Here is a 13,114-nt window from a genome sequence, read left to right on the forward strand (position 1 = left end):
GCAGTTAATGGAAAGGAGAAAATGTACGACGTTTGATTACCACCCTGTTGTGATTCTCTAATTAAACTGTAATTTAATGCCCCTACCACCAAATCATCTTTCATTTCCGTTGTTGCAGGTTGCTTTAGGCAGAAAAAATGATTGCATATTTGTAATACAATTTTTATTAATTTCTAACTCAATGTCAGCTGGAGGAAAAAAGTATTATTCAACCCAAACATATGATAAGTGCACTGGAATAAAATGAGAATTCCTCTTATCTACTGGGACAGAGAATAGGCAGCCCCTTTTACATCCAGAATTCAGATAATTTCCCGTGCTACCAAAAAAACGTGCTGGACGTCAGATAATAAAAATTTTATTGCCAAAACTGACCAAGCCTTGTGATGAGACCTTCGGGGGGGAGGCGGTGAGCTCCAAGGCGAGCTGAAGGGGCCCGGCGCACGCGATTACTGTTTAAATTGATTGGAAGTTCGACATCTCCAGCGAGCCTTGGGTTGTACTTACCTCCCCTGAAACCCGACTTGGAGCCCAGAGGAGCAGGGGGAAGGGGCCGTGTCTCCGTGGCTGCGCCCGGGGGAGCGCGCCCGGGGGAGCGCGCCCGGGGGAGCGCGCCCGGGGGAGCGCGCCCGGGGGAGCGCGCCCGGGGGAGCGCGCCCGGGGGAGCGCGCCCGGGGGAGCGCGCCGGTCTCGCAGCCGCCGCGGTGCCCGTCGCGGGTCCGGCCGTGCCAGCATGGTGGATGTGTTCAGCGGGCGGCTCCTGGTCAGCAAGGATGGCCGCAGCGTGGACCCCGAAGAGGCCTTGCAGAACAAGGTCGTGGGCTTGTATTTCTCCGCCGGCTGGTGCTCGCCGTGCCGCGACTTCACCCCCGTCCTCTGCGACTTTTACACGGAGCTGCTGGAGGAGACGGAGCCCCCAGCCCCCTTCGAGGTCGTCTTCATCTCCTCCGACCACAGCGCCGAGGAGATGGTGGGCTACATGCGCGCCATGCACGGGGACTGGCTGGCCCTGCCCTTCCACGACCCCTACAAGCAGTGAGTACCCAGCGCGGTCCGGAGCCCCTGCCCCGAGGGCCGGGAGAGGGAGGGGGTTGCACCTGAACAGTACTAGCAGGGAAGTAAGTCCCTGAAACTCCTCGGAACCTCCACCTCTGCCCCGTTATCCCGCGCCTGCCTTCCTGCTGAAGTCCCTGGAGCCCAGGTTGGAGCGTCTCCCGGCCGCGCCCCCGCCCCGAGCCGCGGCTGCCGCTGGCTGTCACACACGGACGCAGCCTGCTCGCTTGGTTTTAGCCCGTACCATAGGTAAAGAACGTTTTTCTTTTTAAAGTGCGGGTTTGCGCACTTCGTTTGGCAGCTAAAAGATCTTTGAACAAGAGTTAGTCAAGACCCCGTGTGTTAAAGACATGAGCGAGGTAAAAAGAAAGGAACGGCAGGTGAGGATGCAGTGATTGCTTTTCAGCACGGCGGTAGTTGTTACTAAGGTTGGTCTGCATTGTGTAGGTCAGCGCTGTGGGAAAAGCAAATGAAGAATCAGCAAAACTTGTAACTGAACTACATGAAGCAGAGCAGAGCAAACTGTGGAGAATTTCATACAGATACGGTATCAGCTGGAGTTTAGCGGTGGCACACTGCACCTGGTAACTGAGGCGTAAAATTCCTGCGCTGTTCAGTTTCCAAAGGGACATTCCTGTAGGTAGCTTGCTAATGAAAACAGCAAAAGGAAAGGACATGACTGTGCCTAAGTAACGGAGTGTTTTGATGACCTAAGTCAAGAGTGGAGTGCTCATTTGGATGACTTTCAGAAATCTGATTTAGCTACTATAAGTATAGACTGAGATTAGAGGAGCACAAGTAAGATGTTCAAGGTTACTGAAATGCCTGTAACTGGAGACTTGAAGTACATGTAAAATCTGATAAAGGGATTTTTTTCCCCCCCACTCTTTAAATGAGTAGATTGTGAAATTTTTTTCCAGGAGGTGTCAAAGCCAAGAAGGTAATATGACTTTTAAAGGTAGTTTGGGTAATAAAACTTCCAGCCAAATTAATTCTTCTAGTAAATAACTCTTTCCTAGTGCTAGAAGAAAACTTCTAGCTTTCATTTTAATTCTAAATCCATCCTAGTGTGCTATCTGGTGTGTAACACCCCTGCTACTCATTCAAGAGGGAACATTATTGCTAATCTTGCATTTTCAGTGCAGTTTGACAAACTCAAGAGCAAATTACTTGAAGCCAGGAACTATTTCAAGCTTTCTTGGCTCATACCTGGATGCCAACTGCCAATTGATGTTAGGTCTTTTTAATGATAGGTCCCACTGGCTTAAATATTGTTTTCAATAGTTCTCCACAAGAACTTCTTCCCAGGCAGTAATTGTGTTTGATATCTACTAATCATAATAGAATGCAGACAAGTTTCCTGATGGAAAGGTAGCACTTGAAGCCCCTGTGCCCAGCAAGCTGTTCAGCACGGCCCATGGGAATGCGCTTACAGCTTCATCCTCTGTGGATTAGAGGTCTATTTCTGACAGCTCCTGCTCAAGTCATGCAGAGTGGAAGCAAAGAGAGAGTTTAATTGGCTTTTCTGTGGAATCCTGTGATGTCCTTCACAGTTCCATAGAGAAGCATGGCTTGTCCTGCCAGATGACTGAGTTCTCAGTGGCTTACTGAAGAAAAAAGTGCAGAGGGATATAAACAAACAATGTTTTTGAAGTTGCATATAATAATAAAGGACCATGTGGAGCTGTTCAAGGTGCTTAGGTTGGAATAACTGGTAGTTTGGTGTCAAGGGTAGTGGTGAATCATTGTAGACTAAGAGCAGATGTGTATTCACTAAACCAAACTATAATTCTGGCTAGATACTAGTTCTAATTAAGAATATAATTTTAAAAATTGATAAGATAATAATATTATTATTTTAAAATATATTAATATTTTTAAAGTTTAATTGCAATTATTGAATTGGTTGTTGGTTTTTTGACTGTGTAAAGAAGGCATTTAGTATCTTCAGTGAGGTTAAAATATCCTAGCTGGTTGCTTCAGTGTTTAAGATACATAATTGTAGAATAGACTGATGTTTCTTCTAGATGCAACAGATCCAATTTTAAGTATGACATCTAAAATACTTTTCAACAACAGAAGCATGGAGTTTCTTGATGATGAATTTTGTCTTAAGAAATAGCCAGCATTCCTACTTGCAGTGTGTGAAGCCTAGCACTACAGTGTCAAGCCTACCTTCAGAGAAGCAAAACACTGAATTCAAAGCAGGATCTCCAGACTCTTCCATGCTGTCAGTCCTGACTATCCTCCCAGAACTGGGACTGCACATTTGCTGCTTCATGTGGTCTGTGGCATGACTAATAGGATACTGTTCCTGATGCTTTTACTGCCTGCAAGTTAATGTAATTTTTTTTTTTTTTTTGCCTGAGCCACAGGATTTTGATTCTTGAAGTGGGGTGTGAAGATAGTCCGGTAGGAAGTGAGCACTTGGAAGAGAAAGAGAGTAGTAGAGAGGAAAAGCAGGTGTAGGACAGAACATGTCAACAACAAATGCTGTTAAATAGGACTGATGTTTTGATAATGGTACACAAAGACATACTGCTGTGCTTGTACTGAACTCTGCAGTGAAAAGCGTCATTTTTTGTGAGGGTGCCTAGAGTGTACAATGGTTCTTGCAGGCTTCCAGGTAGGCAGGTATTTACTGAGTTGGCCTGTACAGCTCAGTAAAAATTAGAATCATAAAGAATGCCATAAAAGGAAAATGACAAGGTTGTATGTGCATTTTTTATTAGGAAGTTTTACGTATGAGGGTGGATTGGCACCTGCAGAAATACTGAGGAGGATGGGGTGTTAAAAATACAAAGGTAGAATAATGTTAAGTATCTGAACAGTTAGACTTTTTAGACTGCTCTTTCAAAATCTCAGCAGCCACTTTAAAATTGAATCCCAAGCATGTGACGTGCATGCTTATGACTAAGATTTAACAATGCAGAAATTTCACAGCTAAAAGAAAATACTTACAGCTTTGTGTGACAGGGAATACTGCTAGAAGCAGATGAGCAAGGTGCCCATCACTTTCATGTGACAGCACTTCCAAGTGAAAGCTGTTTTAATTCAAGTGTTGTCAGATATCACATTACACATCTGTATAAAATTTACCATTTGTGTTCCCAAGACTATATTATATCTGACCAGTGTTGTCTACATGTCAAGAACCCTCTTGCATATAGATCTTAAACCCTTATACAAACATACTCACCTCTGTTGTGACTCAGCCTGCATAGGCAGTCAGGCCCCAGAGAGCTGCTGGGTCACTCCCTGCCCCCATGGGATGGGGGACAGAATGTGAAGGGTGAAAGTGAGAAAACTTAGGGGTTGAAATAAAGACAGTTTAATAGATAAAGCAAAAGTGAAGGTAGACAGTCAAAGCAAGATACGGAATTAATTCACTACTTCCCATTCACGGGCAGATATTTAACAGTTTCCAACAGAGGGAAACCTCATCCTGTAATGATTGCATGGCAAGATAAATCTCCTGGCTCTGAATGTTGGTCCCCTCCCCCTTCTTCCATCATCTTTTACAGCTGATCAAAGGTTTACATGGTATGGAACATCCTTTGGTCATCTGAGATCAGCTGTGCCTCCTCACAGATTCTTGTACACCACCAGCCTACTCACTGGCATGATAGCATGAGAAACAGGAAATCCCCTGGTGCTGTATAACCATTGCTCAGCAATAGCTAAAACACTGGTGAGTTACCAATGCTGTTTTGGTACTCACCATGTGAGCTGCTGTGAAGAAAATTAGCTTCCATCCAATGTCAATATTATCTAAAAATACAAAATCTGTGCTCTCAGAAACTTTCATCCAGCCTTCTCATAAGAATCAAGAAATCTAACATTGGCTATGACTTCCAGTTTGCCTCAGTCTTAATGCCATAGGTTTTTATCTCTATTTATGGTTTAATGATACTGTGAGTTGCCATTGGAGTTAGTCCCATGGCACATATGTGTTTGTGAAGTCATGGGATTTGAGGTCCCTGTTGGAGAGAATGATCTTAATAAGTTTTAGAAGTCATTTTTGCAAGCACATGTACACAGTGATTAAGAAGCATTGTCTGCAGAACTCTTTCTCAGGCTTCTTCAGGTCCATCCATCTTGCAAGTTGCACACAAATGTAAGCAAAATCTGTGTGTGCTTCAGTCTGGTTTGGTGCAGCCCTAAGGCTGTCTGATCAAGATTCCATGCTGGGCTGGATATATGCATTCCCTTAGGAAAGTAAAGTGTAAGATTTAAGTATAAGTCTCCATACCAAATGACCTTCCATCTCCTAGTGCTCTGTCTCTGATTGCTACAATTGCGTTTTTCATCCACCAAACCAATAAGAAGTGTTTTCCACCCATCTCGTTTGTCATTCAGGTGGCATGAGGTGATAGTAGTTTCACATGGCTTCTATGCACACTTGCTTTGGAATGTGTTTTTTTTTCACCTGTTTTGGCAGATTTCAGAAGGGTCTGTAGGGACTGTTGGTTGATTGCTTGTATGTCACAATTTGCTGTGACAAAAGTGAAGTGTGAGAAAGCGAACCTGGTCCATACCTATTATTGCTGCTTCTGTAGTGTTCCCTGCATTATTGCTCAGCCAATATAACAGTAGAGCAGTGTCCTTAACCTATTGATTTTTCTCAAGGAAAAATACAGAAGGGAAGGCATGTTTCAGGAATGCCCTATCTGGCTCAGTATTGCACTTAAGTCTTATTTTTCGGTATATTTTCTTTTCCTCCCTGAGGAATTATCCCTGAGAATGTCTATAGATCAGTGTCAAGTACTTTTAAACAATGTCTACATTTTTTTTCTACTCAAATTTCTTTGGCATTTGAACCTCATACAGAAAATGTTCTTGCTTGTGGTGATGGCACTCAGGCAGCATATTTCCATTTAGTAATTTAAGCATGTTTTGAGAGAGATGTTGCTAGTGTTCTGGAATTTGGATATTTTGTTATTGCTTGGTTTTTGTCAGTACTCCAGTTATTCTAAAGGTGCAGAGGGGGAAAAATTTTCTTTGGCAACGCAGATAGGTGGCTCTTATTCAAAATATTTTGATTGCTCACTTTTCTGTATGTAGAAGGTCTGTTTCACTGAGGGAGTTAAAGGAACATCTTCAATCTCTTCCATTTACACAAAATGGTGTAATGGTTTAATGGTGATTGCAGGAAGTGGCACTATGAAACACTTGAGTGTATTTGTAAGGGAATGAATATCAAATGCTAAGTGAGACCCTTCTCCTGTCCTGTCAAAAGGGCCCAGAATGACATCTGGTTTGGGCTAGTAAAAACAGGGTGGAAGAGTATGTCAAACTTCACTTCTCTGAACATCTTTTACATCTCCAAGAGCCTCTGTTCCTGTGGAAACTGCAGGCAGCAGTGAGGAACATTTACAGGAAGGATCCTGCAGCTCTCTGAACTCTAAGAGCTTGATATCACTGTGTAGGCTTCCAGCTGCAGCCTTGTTCATCCCCTTACTCTACCCAGTGCTCTGCCTCAAACTCTGAGGAAGCCCAGGCACTCACCACTTCTTTCCCACATGTTCTGGACAGAGCAGCCTTCTTAAGAGACCAGGAGTTTTTGTAAAATGCTCCTAATGGTGTGTTTTATTCTCATTTTTTTTCCCCTCAGTGATCTGAAGAAGAAATACAACATAACAGCAATTCCTAAACTGGTGATTGTGAAACAAACTGGAGAAGTCATTACTGACAAGGGAAGAAAACAGATCAGAGACAAGGGGCTATCCTGTTTCCGGAACTGGCTTGAGGGTGCAGATATCTTTCAGAATTTTTCTAACTAAAATGTTGGCAAATGAAAGCAAGAAAACATCGTGGAAAACTTGGTAGGGCTCTGAAAAGACTCTTGCTTTGTTCAGAATGAGAAGGGTAAGGCTTATTTATTTATCTTTGCTTGTAAACAAATTTTGGGTTTGGCTTGAAGACCAGTTATTCCAGTGTCATAAAATGCAATTATTGTTATATTTGTATTGTTCTGTCTATGGTATTTGGTATGAATCACAAATAGTACTGAAGAACTTCAGAACAGGCTGTTTGGGCAGTAATAATAGAAACTTGTGAAATCTATGCAAATACTTACTTTGCAAAGTCAACACAGTAAAAATAAATGCAAAAAACCTATTTATTGATGACTTTTTTTTTTCCCAGATGATTAGTACATTTTATTGAGAAAATCAAACTGTTTGCTTTAATAAATTACTGTTTATGAAATATGTCTCATGTATTTCCTTATCTACCTTAACAAGAATAATCAGAAAATGTAATGACTTTAAAATACAACACATTTGTTTGTCAGTACTGAAGAAATATTCTACTTTATTTTACTTTTATAGGATTTGTTTATATTTATTTATAGTTCTGCTCAGTTTTCCTTATCCCTGGATTTTAAAACTTGGCCCTATAAGCTAAGCGTGGGATTGGAACTACCTGGTCTTTAAGGTCCTTTCTAACACAAGCCATTCTGTGGTTCTGTGATATTAGCTCCCAAGTTAACATCAGGTCAAGTTAAGAAGAAACTGTTTTCTATCTTTTCTTTTGCCAAAGTATGTAGAAGCAAACATTATAAAAAATTATACCAGGTCTCTCTGATGAATGCTCATGTTGGATCTAAAGCACAGCTTGATTTGCTGTCTCTTCATGGTTGAGGTCCCAGCCCACACATCCATGCAATTAATGAGCCAAAAAAGCCCACTTCCTGTGCAAGCCAAGTGTTTGTTGGTTAGAATTTAAAGACTTTAACAGAGTTATTATTGTTTCAATTGCAAGCACTTCGTTACTAACACTTGAAGTCTGGTTAACTCAGTTTGGAGCAAGAGAGCCTGTGTCCATCAATTGTAGCACTCCAGTTATTTGTGGTGCCCCCAAAAGCTTTGTGACCCCCAAGGGGTCACAGTCCTTTAACTGCACCCAGAATTCTGACTTCCTGTCTGTCCCCTGGGCTGTGTGTGTAGGTGTAGAGACATTTCAGTGAGGCAGTGCTGATTCCTCAGAATGGGCTTGTTCTACAGAGAATTCTTGGCATGGCTCTGCTGGAAGGGTTACCTCTTCAGCCTTGCTTTGCTGATTGTCCCATCTGCAGGCATTGGCTTACTGACCCCCTCCACAGCTGCCTCCCTTGCCTTGCCATGAGAAAACTTAACCAAGAGGGTCCAAAATTTAATGTGTGTGAATAATTGTATCATTTAATAATGAATCTGCGTCATTTTCTTGCAACGGAGGGAAAAAGAATTCTCTGAAGAGTGGGAATGTAAAAAGTCACATGTACTTCACAGTAGATAAGAAGAAAGTACTCCAGAGAGACTGATTTTGGAATGAAAAAAGATAACTCTAGAATATGTTCAGCACAAAGTTATGAGTTCTGAGCACCTTTTAGCCATTTAAAAAATTCAATCTGGGTATATACCAAAGATAATTTCTAATTCTTGCCATCTCACTGTATAAATAATATTTATGTTCTTTCCTAATTAATGCTACTCTCTTTAGTGAATTTTTTGTGTGAGATGCAAGCACTGCCTGCTGTTCTGAGACCACCTAATGGCAGATAATTTTCAAATATAAGATGAGAAAAAAATTAATAGAAGCTCTTTCAAAAGTTTTAAAATGGGTTACCTGAATGTGGAATAATTTATATATCAAAAGTATCCACTGCATCCTTTTATCAGGTATCAGGCATTACTTCAGCCAAGATATCTTGGTTCATTGCTTGTCTATATGCACAGACATGAAAGAACTTAGTATTTTATAACAGAGATTGACTTAGGCCCTTTGGATAATTGAAACCAATTAAGTAACATAGGTTCCAAGTAAAATTCAGCTAGGAATTCATAACGATGAAACAAATATATATATATACTGTACAAAAAGCTTGGTGTGACTTCAGTAAGGAGTGTTGGTTTTGCACATCAGTGTTTGGAATATCAGAAAACTGTTCTCCTTGTCAGTGCTAAAATAATCCATGTTTGACCTAGATGAAGTACAGAGTAGTGGAAAACATTTTCTTATTAGCAATATTTTGTGAAATTAGAGAAGCAAATCAGTGGGTCACCTATGAGGCTTATTATTACTTGGAATGTGCTCTTTAGAGAATTGTCCCTTTAACTTTCTTAAATTATTTTTCAGTTCACTGATGACTTTCTACTCTCTATTTTTAGTCACAGTCACTTTGAATATTAGTGAATACTAGTACTTTTTCAGGGCAGTGGGAAAGAAAACCTCATTTTTTAAAATACAACAATAGACAACAGCATAGTGATACTGGTTGATGCTGCACCTTCTTAAAGGGATCAAATAAAAACCAAGTAAAGTTAAAAGATGGAACATTCTTTCTAATTCCACTGGACAAGATATTGCCCATTATTAGTAAATTATTTATAGATCAATATATGCTAAGATTGCATAAGAACCAATGGTGCTGAATTTGTTGTAGATGTTATGGACTATTACATTACTATGAAAAATGGCAAGGATTGTAAGTTGATACTTTGTGAATTAATAAATAGCCTGGATCTTGCAGAGACTTGCTGCAGGTGAGTGCTGCAGGCTGTCTTGTGACTCTTTTATTTTAAGAAGGAGAAAAGAAGACTGGTGGCAGATTCAGACATGAAATAAACATCAAAAAAGCCAATGAACGTCTCTCTCTTTGTTAATCTTTCATTCCTTTACCCTGCTACCCAAAGAGCATTCCTTCTTCCTCCTCCAGAGCTGCTGTTGTCAAAATTTATTGGTATTATGATGTATTTAAATATATATGTGCATAAAAATGGAGGGGTGGGGATGGTATTTAATCTTTGTTTATTCACCTAAACTCTTCAGTCATGAGACTTTTAGGCTGAAGAAAATCCTTAAAGTAGGTACTTAGAAATTCCTTGAAATGCTGTAATGATATCTTGATATGTATTTTTAATACTAACTTAATCTTTCACTTTTCTTCTCAGCTGAGAGTACATACAAAATCTCAGTAGCTCTTCCTGCAGTATGAGTTAAATCTAGACTGCAAACAGGTGTTCTGCAGGACAAAAGTAGTAGTTGGTACTTTTCATTTCATTTCCACCCTGTGCACAACCTGGTTTTGCCTTTTGTACAGCTGAGTTTTCTGTTCAGACCAGACACCACTAACTGTCATGTGTTCTCTCTGCAGGCAATATTCATAAAAGGGAATTTTCTCCTAAAACATTTTTTTTTCTGTCAGTTTCTGTGAGGATGGTCATATAAATGACCAAAACCAAACAGAAACACCTTTAAGCCTTCTACCTCCTCAATGTCATTTAAATTTCTCTAGTAGATGAAGTTTAATGATCAATCTCCTGACCCTCAGATATTATGTATTATCCTATACCTTCAGTTAATGCTGCGAAAATGATTCTGGGTGAAGAAGTTGTTATGTTATGTTTCTATCCAAGAAAACACTGCATTTAAGCATAGCAGTACAGCCCCAAAGAAATACTTCAAAGAGAAGCTGAGGTAACTTGGCACAGGGGTGTTCTTACATAGACTCTTCTCTGGGCAGAAACTGAGATGGGAGCCCTAAAAATTCAAACAGATAAATAAAACTTGTAGGCAGGTTGTAAATAGATACAAGCACTGTCCTGGAAATGTTTGTACTAGCTGTTCCAGTAACTCTGACTACTTGGATTTGTAGGACATTGACAAATCAATAGATTCTTAGAACACTAAACAACCATTTTGCATTAAGCAGTAGCCAAATCTCCCTGACCCTTCTTTGTACAAAGAACCTTAAATGCATGCACAGGACATCAAAGGACATACTTTTCAGAGATTACAGTTTTCCCAAGTATAACATGAGGTCACATTTCCCATGCAAACATAAAATTTACCAATATTGTTACGCTTGGATGAAAATTTTTTTCAAAGGAAGTTATTTTACTCAAATAAGTGGGGATTTGTCCCAGAACAAGGCCATTTACTGAGATTCCCTTCTTTGGTAATAGGTTCAGTTTGGTTTTGTAAGGCAGTCAGGTTTCTAGCAGGAAAAGTTTTAAGCTCTCTTCAACAGATTGCATGCCTGCTTAAGCATAGAAGAGGATGTTTTTAGTAATTTTTCAGTAATGCAGCCATCTACTGGTTATGCTTATTTCTTACTTGGAAATTAATAGCAATATTGCCAGCCTCAAATGGTACATTTGGGCCCATAATCACTATTTCATTGTGCAAGTGACACACTCTGCCCTTGGTTTCTCCCAGTGTGATATATCATACTCCACTGAATGACATCTGTGAAGACTGAGATGTTTGAAGGGTGTTCTGAAACTCCAGGTATGCTGATGCAATGCCAATGCACACACATTTTGTGACCCAGCACAGTCTACAGCTGTATCTTGTTGGCATCACCAAATCAGAATTCCATGATCTATATCTAGACATCTCCTCTCTACAAGTTCATAAAGCTGCTATTACATCTAGTCCTATCTGGAGAGGAGAGCAGAGAATGAAGGGCAGGCAAGGGGAATGAGCTGAGATCTTGATTGAATCCTGGGGCTCCAGTCCTGGCTTTGCTTATCAATGCTGAAAAACACATACTCTCTTCCCTGGAACTGTATTAAGTGCTGCAGCTAGTTGTGGTTATGAAGAGTGATGCTTTTACTGATACCTTAGTTAATGAATATCACTAGAAGAGTATTTACATTAGCAGTATCTCCATTTATATTGGAAGCTTTATCACCTTCTCCGAAAGAAATTAAAACAACTGCACATGTAAGGCCACGCAAGAGCTTGAGTATATGGAGGATTTTACTGTGTGTGATGCAGGGGGAGAAATCAGCTGCAGAGACAAAGGCAGAAGTGTCCCACATGTGAAAAGAAGAAATGGAGAACTACCTGCTTGAGGTTGAAATAGTTCTAACGCCATGAAAAAAGCTTGAAGTTGGTGGGAGCTGGCTGGAACAAGCATGGGGTTATGACAGTAAAATTCTACAGTATTTGTTCCAGACATCCTGCATTTAAGACAGCATGACTTTCTTTAAAAATTAACAAGATTGACCAAAACAAACCCCTCTCCAAACCCTCCAATTAGATAGCAATAAGTTACAAAACTTCAAACCTTTGGCTTTCTGCTCAAGTTGAGAGAGTAAGTGCCAAGTTACTCTGAATCTTCTATCAATGTCCAAAACTAAAATACTTTCTGGCCTGTATGTGGAAGAGATCTGGATGTCATCAAAACTGGATGAAGGACACAACAGCATCGCAAGTGAAATACAGAGAAGGTAGACAGAGGTCCGTGAGTTCACATGGATGCAGTTTCTGAGTTATCAGGAAGAAACTGGTACATCTGCTGAAACACTGTTCCCTTATACACAAATGCTGCTGCCCTGATGTATTAATCCCCTTCACAGAGCAGTTTGTTGTAAATGTAAACCCTGATAATGTTGTTATATCATGTTTGTACTGATAGAGGATTGAACCTCTTTCTCCTTTCTTTCCTATAGCTGTTGAAATAATGTCCTGTTTGCAGTATGACAGGTTATTTTGTGTAAGAATGCACGAAAGTCCAGTAGCCTACGCCACCTCTTAGTGATTCATGTTCTGTTGTACTTTAAGCTTAGAAGTTTCTCAACTCTGTGAGTCCACGCAGTATATTTCTTGCTCACAAATTCAGCTGTGGTTTGTAAATTGCTTACCAGATGTGTTTTAAAAAGTCATGATGTACTTGACCTTTGAAGGAAGACATTAGTTTGAAGTATTTATTTTCAGTCTCAACCTAGAACCTTGTTGTTTAGTGATCAGATGCCAAAACACAATCTGCAATATTTTTTTCTATAGGGCTCTAGAAGCTATGTTAGAAAATATTTGTTTCATCTGCAAGAGCATAAAAAAGAGAACTTGACGGGACCATCAAGTGCAGTCAGGTTATGTCAGTTTATTTTCAGCTGTACTTGTTGACAAACTGTACTTTTTGACAAATTTGTTGTAACAGTCCAGCTGCACTTCATGAAGGTAATCCAATATTGCTGGGCCTGCATTCTCCTGTCTTTCAGAAGGGTGGTGTAATTATCATGCTGGATAGAGCTCAGGTGATTATTGAAGTGGAACATGGGTGGGTCTCTTC

General features: G+C 40.4%; 1 protein-coding gene across 1 annotated transcript; it reads left to right on the forward strand.

Moving 5' to 3' along the window:
- Positions 1-729: 729 nt before the first annotated feature.
- Positions 730-7,165, forward strand: NXNL2 (nucleoredoxin like 2). Its single transcript, XM_015652405.1, has 2 exons — positions 730-1,035; positions 6,668-7,165. The coding sequence occupies exons 1-2, from the start codon at positions 734-736 to the stop codon at positions 6,834-6,836; spliced, it is 471 nt and encodes a 156-aa protein (XP_015507891.1). The 5' UTR covers positions 730-733; the 3' UTR covers positions 6,837-7,165.
- The last annotated feature ends 5,949 nt before the right edge of the window (positions 7,166-13,114 follow it).

This window comes from Parus major, chromosome Z (genome assembly GCF_001522545.3).
Source record: "Parus major isolate Abel chromosome Z, Parus_major1.1, whole genome shotgun sequence".
NCBI classification, from domain to species: Eukaryota; Metazoa; Chordata; class Aves; order Passeriformes; family Paridae; genus Parus; species Parus major.

Coding starts and splice junctions, on each gene's coding strand:
- NXNL2 (XM_015652405.1), top strand. CDS start 734: ATGGTGGATGTGTTCAGCGGGCGGCTCCTGGTCAGCAAGGATGGCCGC. Junction 1,036..6,667: donor TTCCACGACCCCTACAAGCA/GTGAGTACCCAG, acceptor TTTTCCCCTCAG/TGATCTGAAGAAGAAATACA.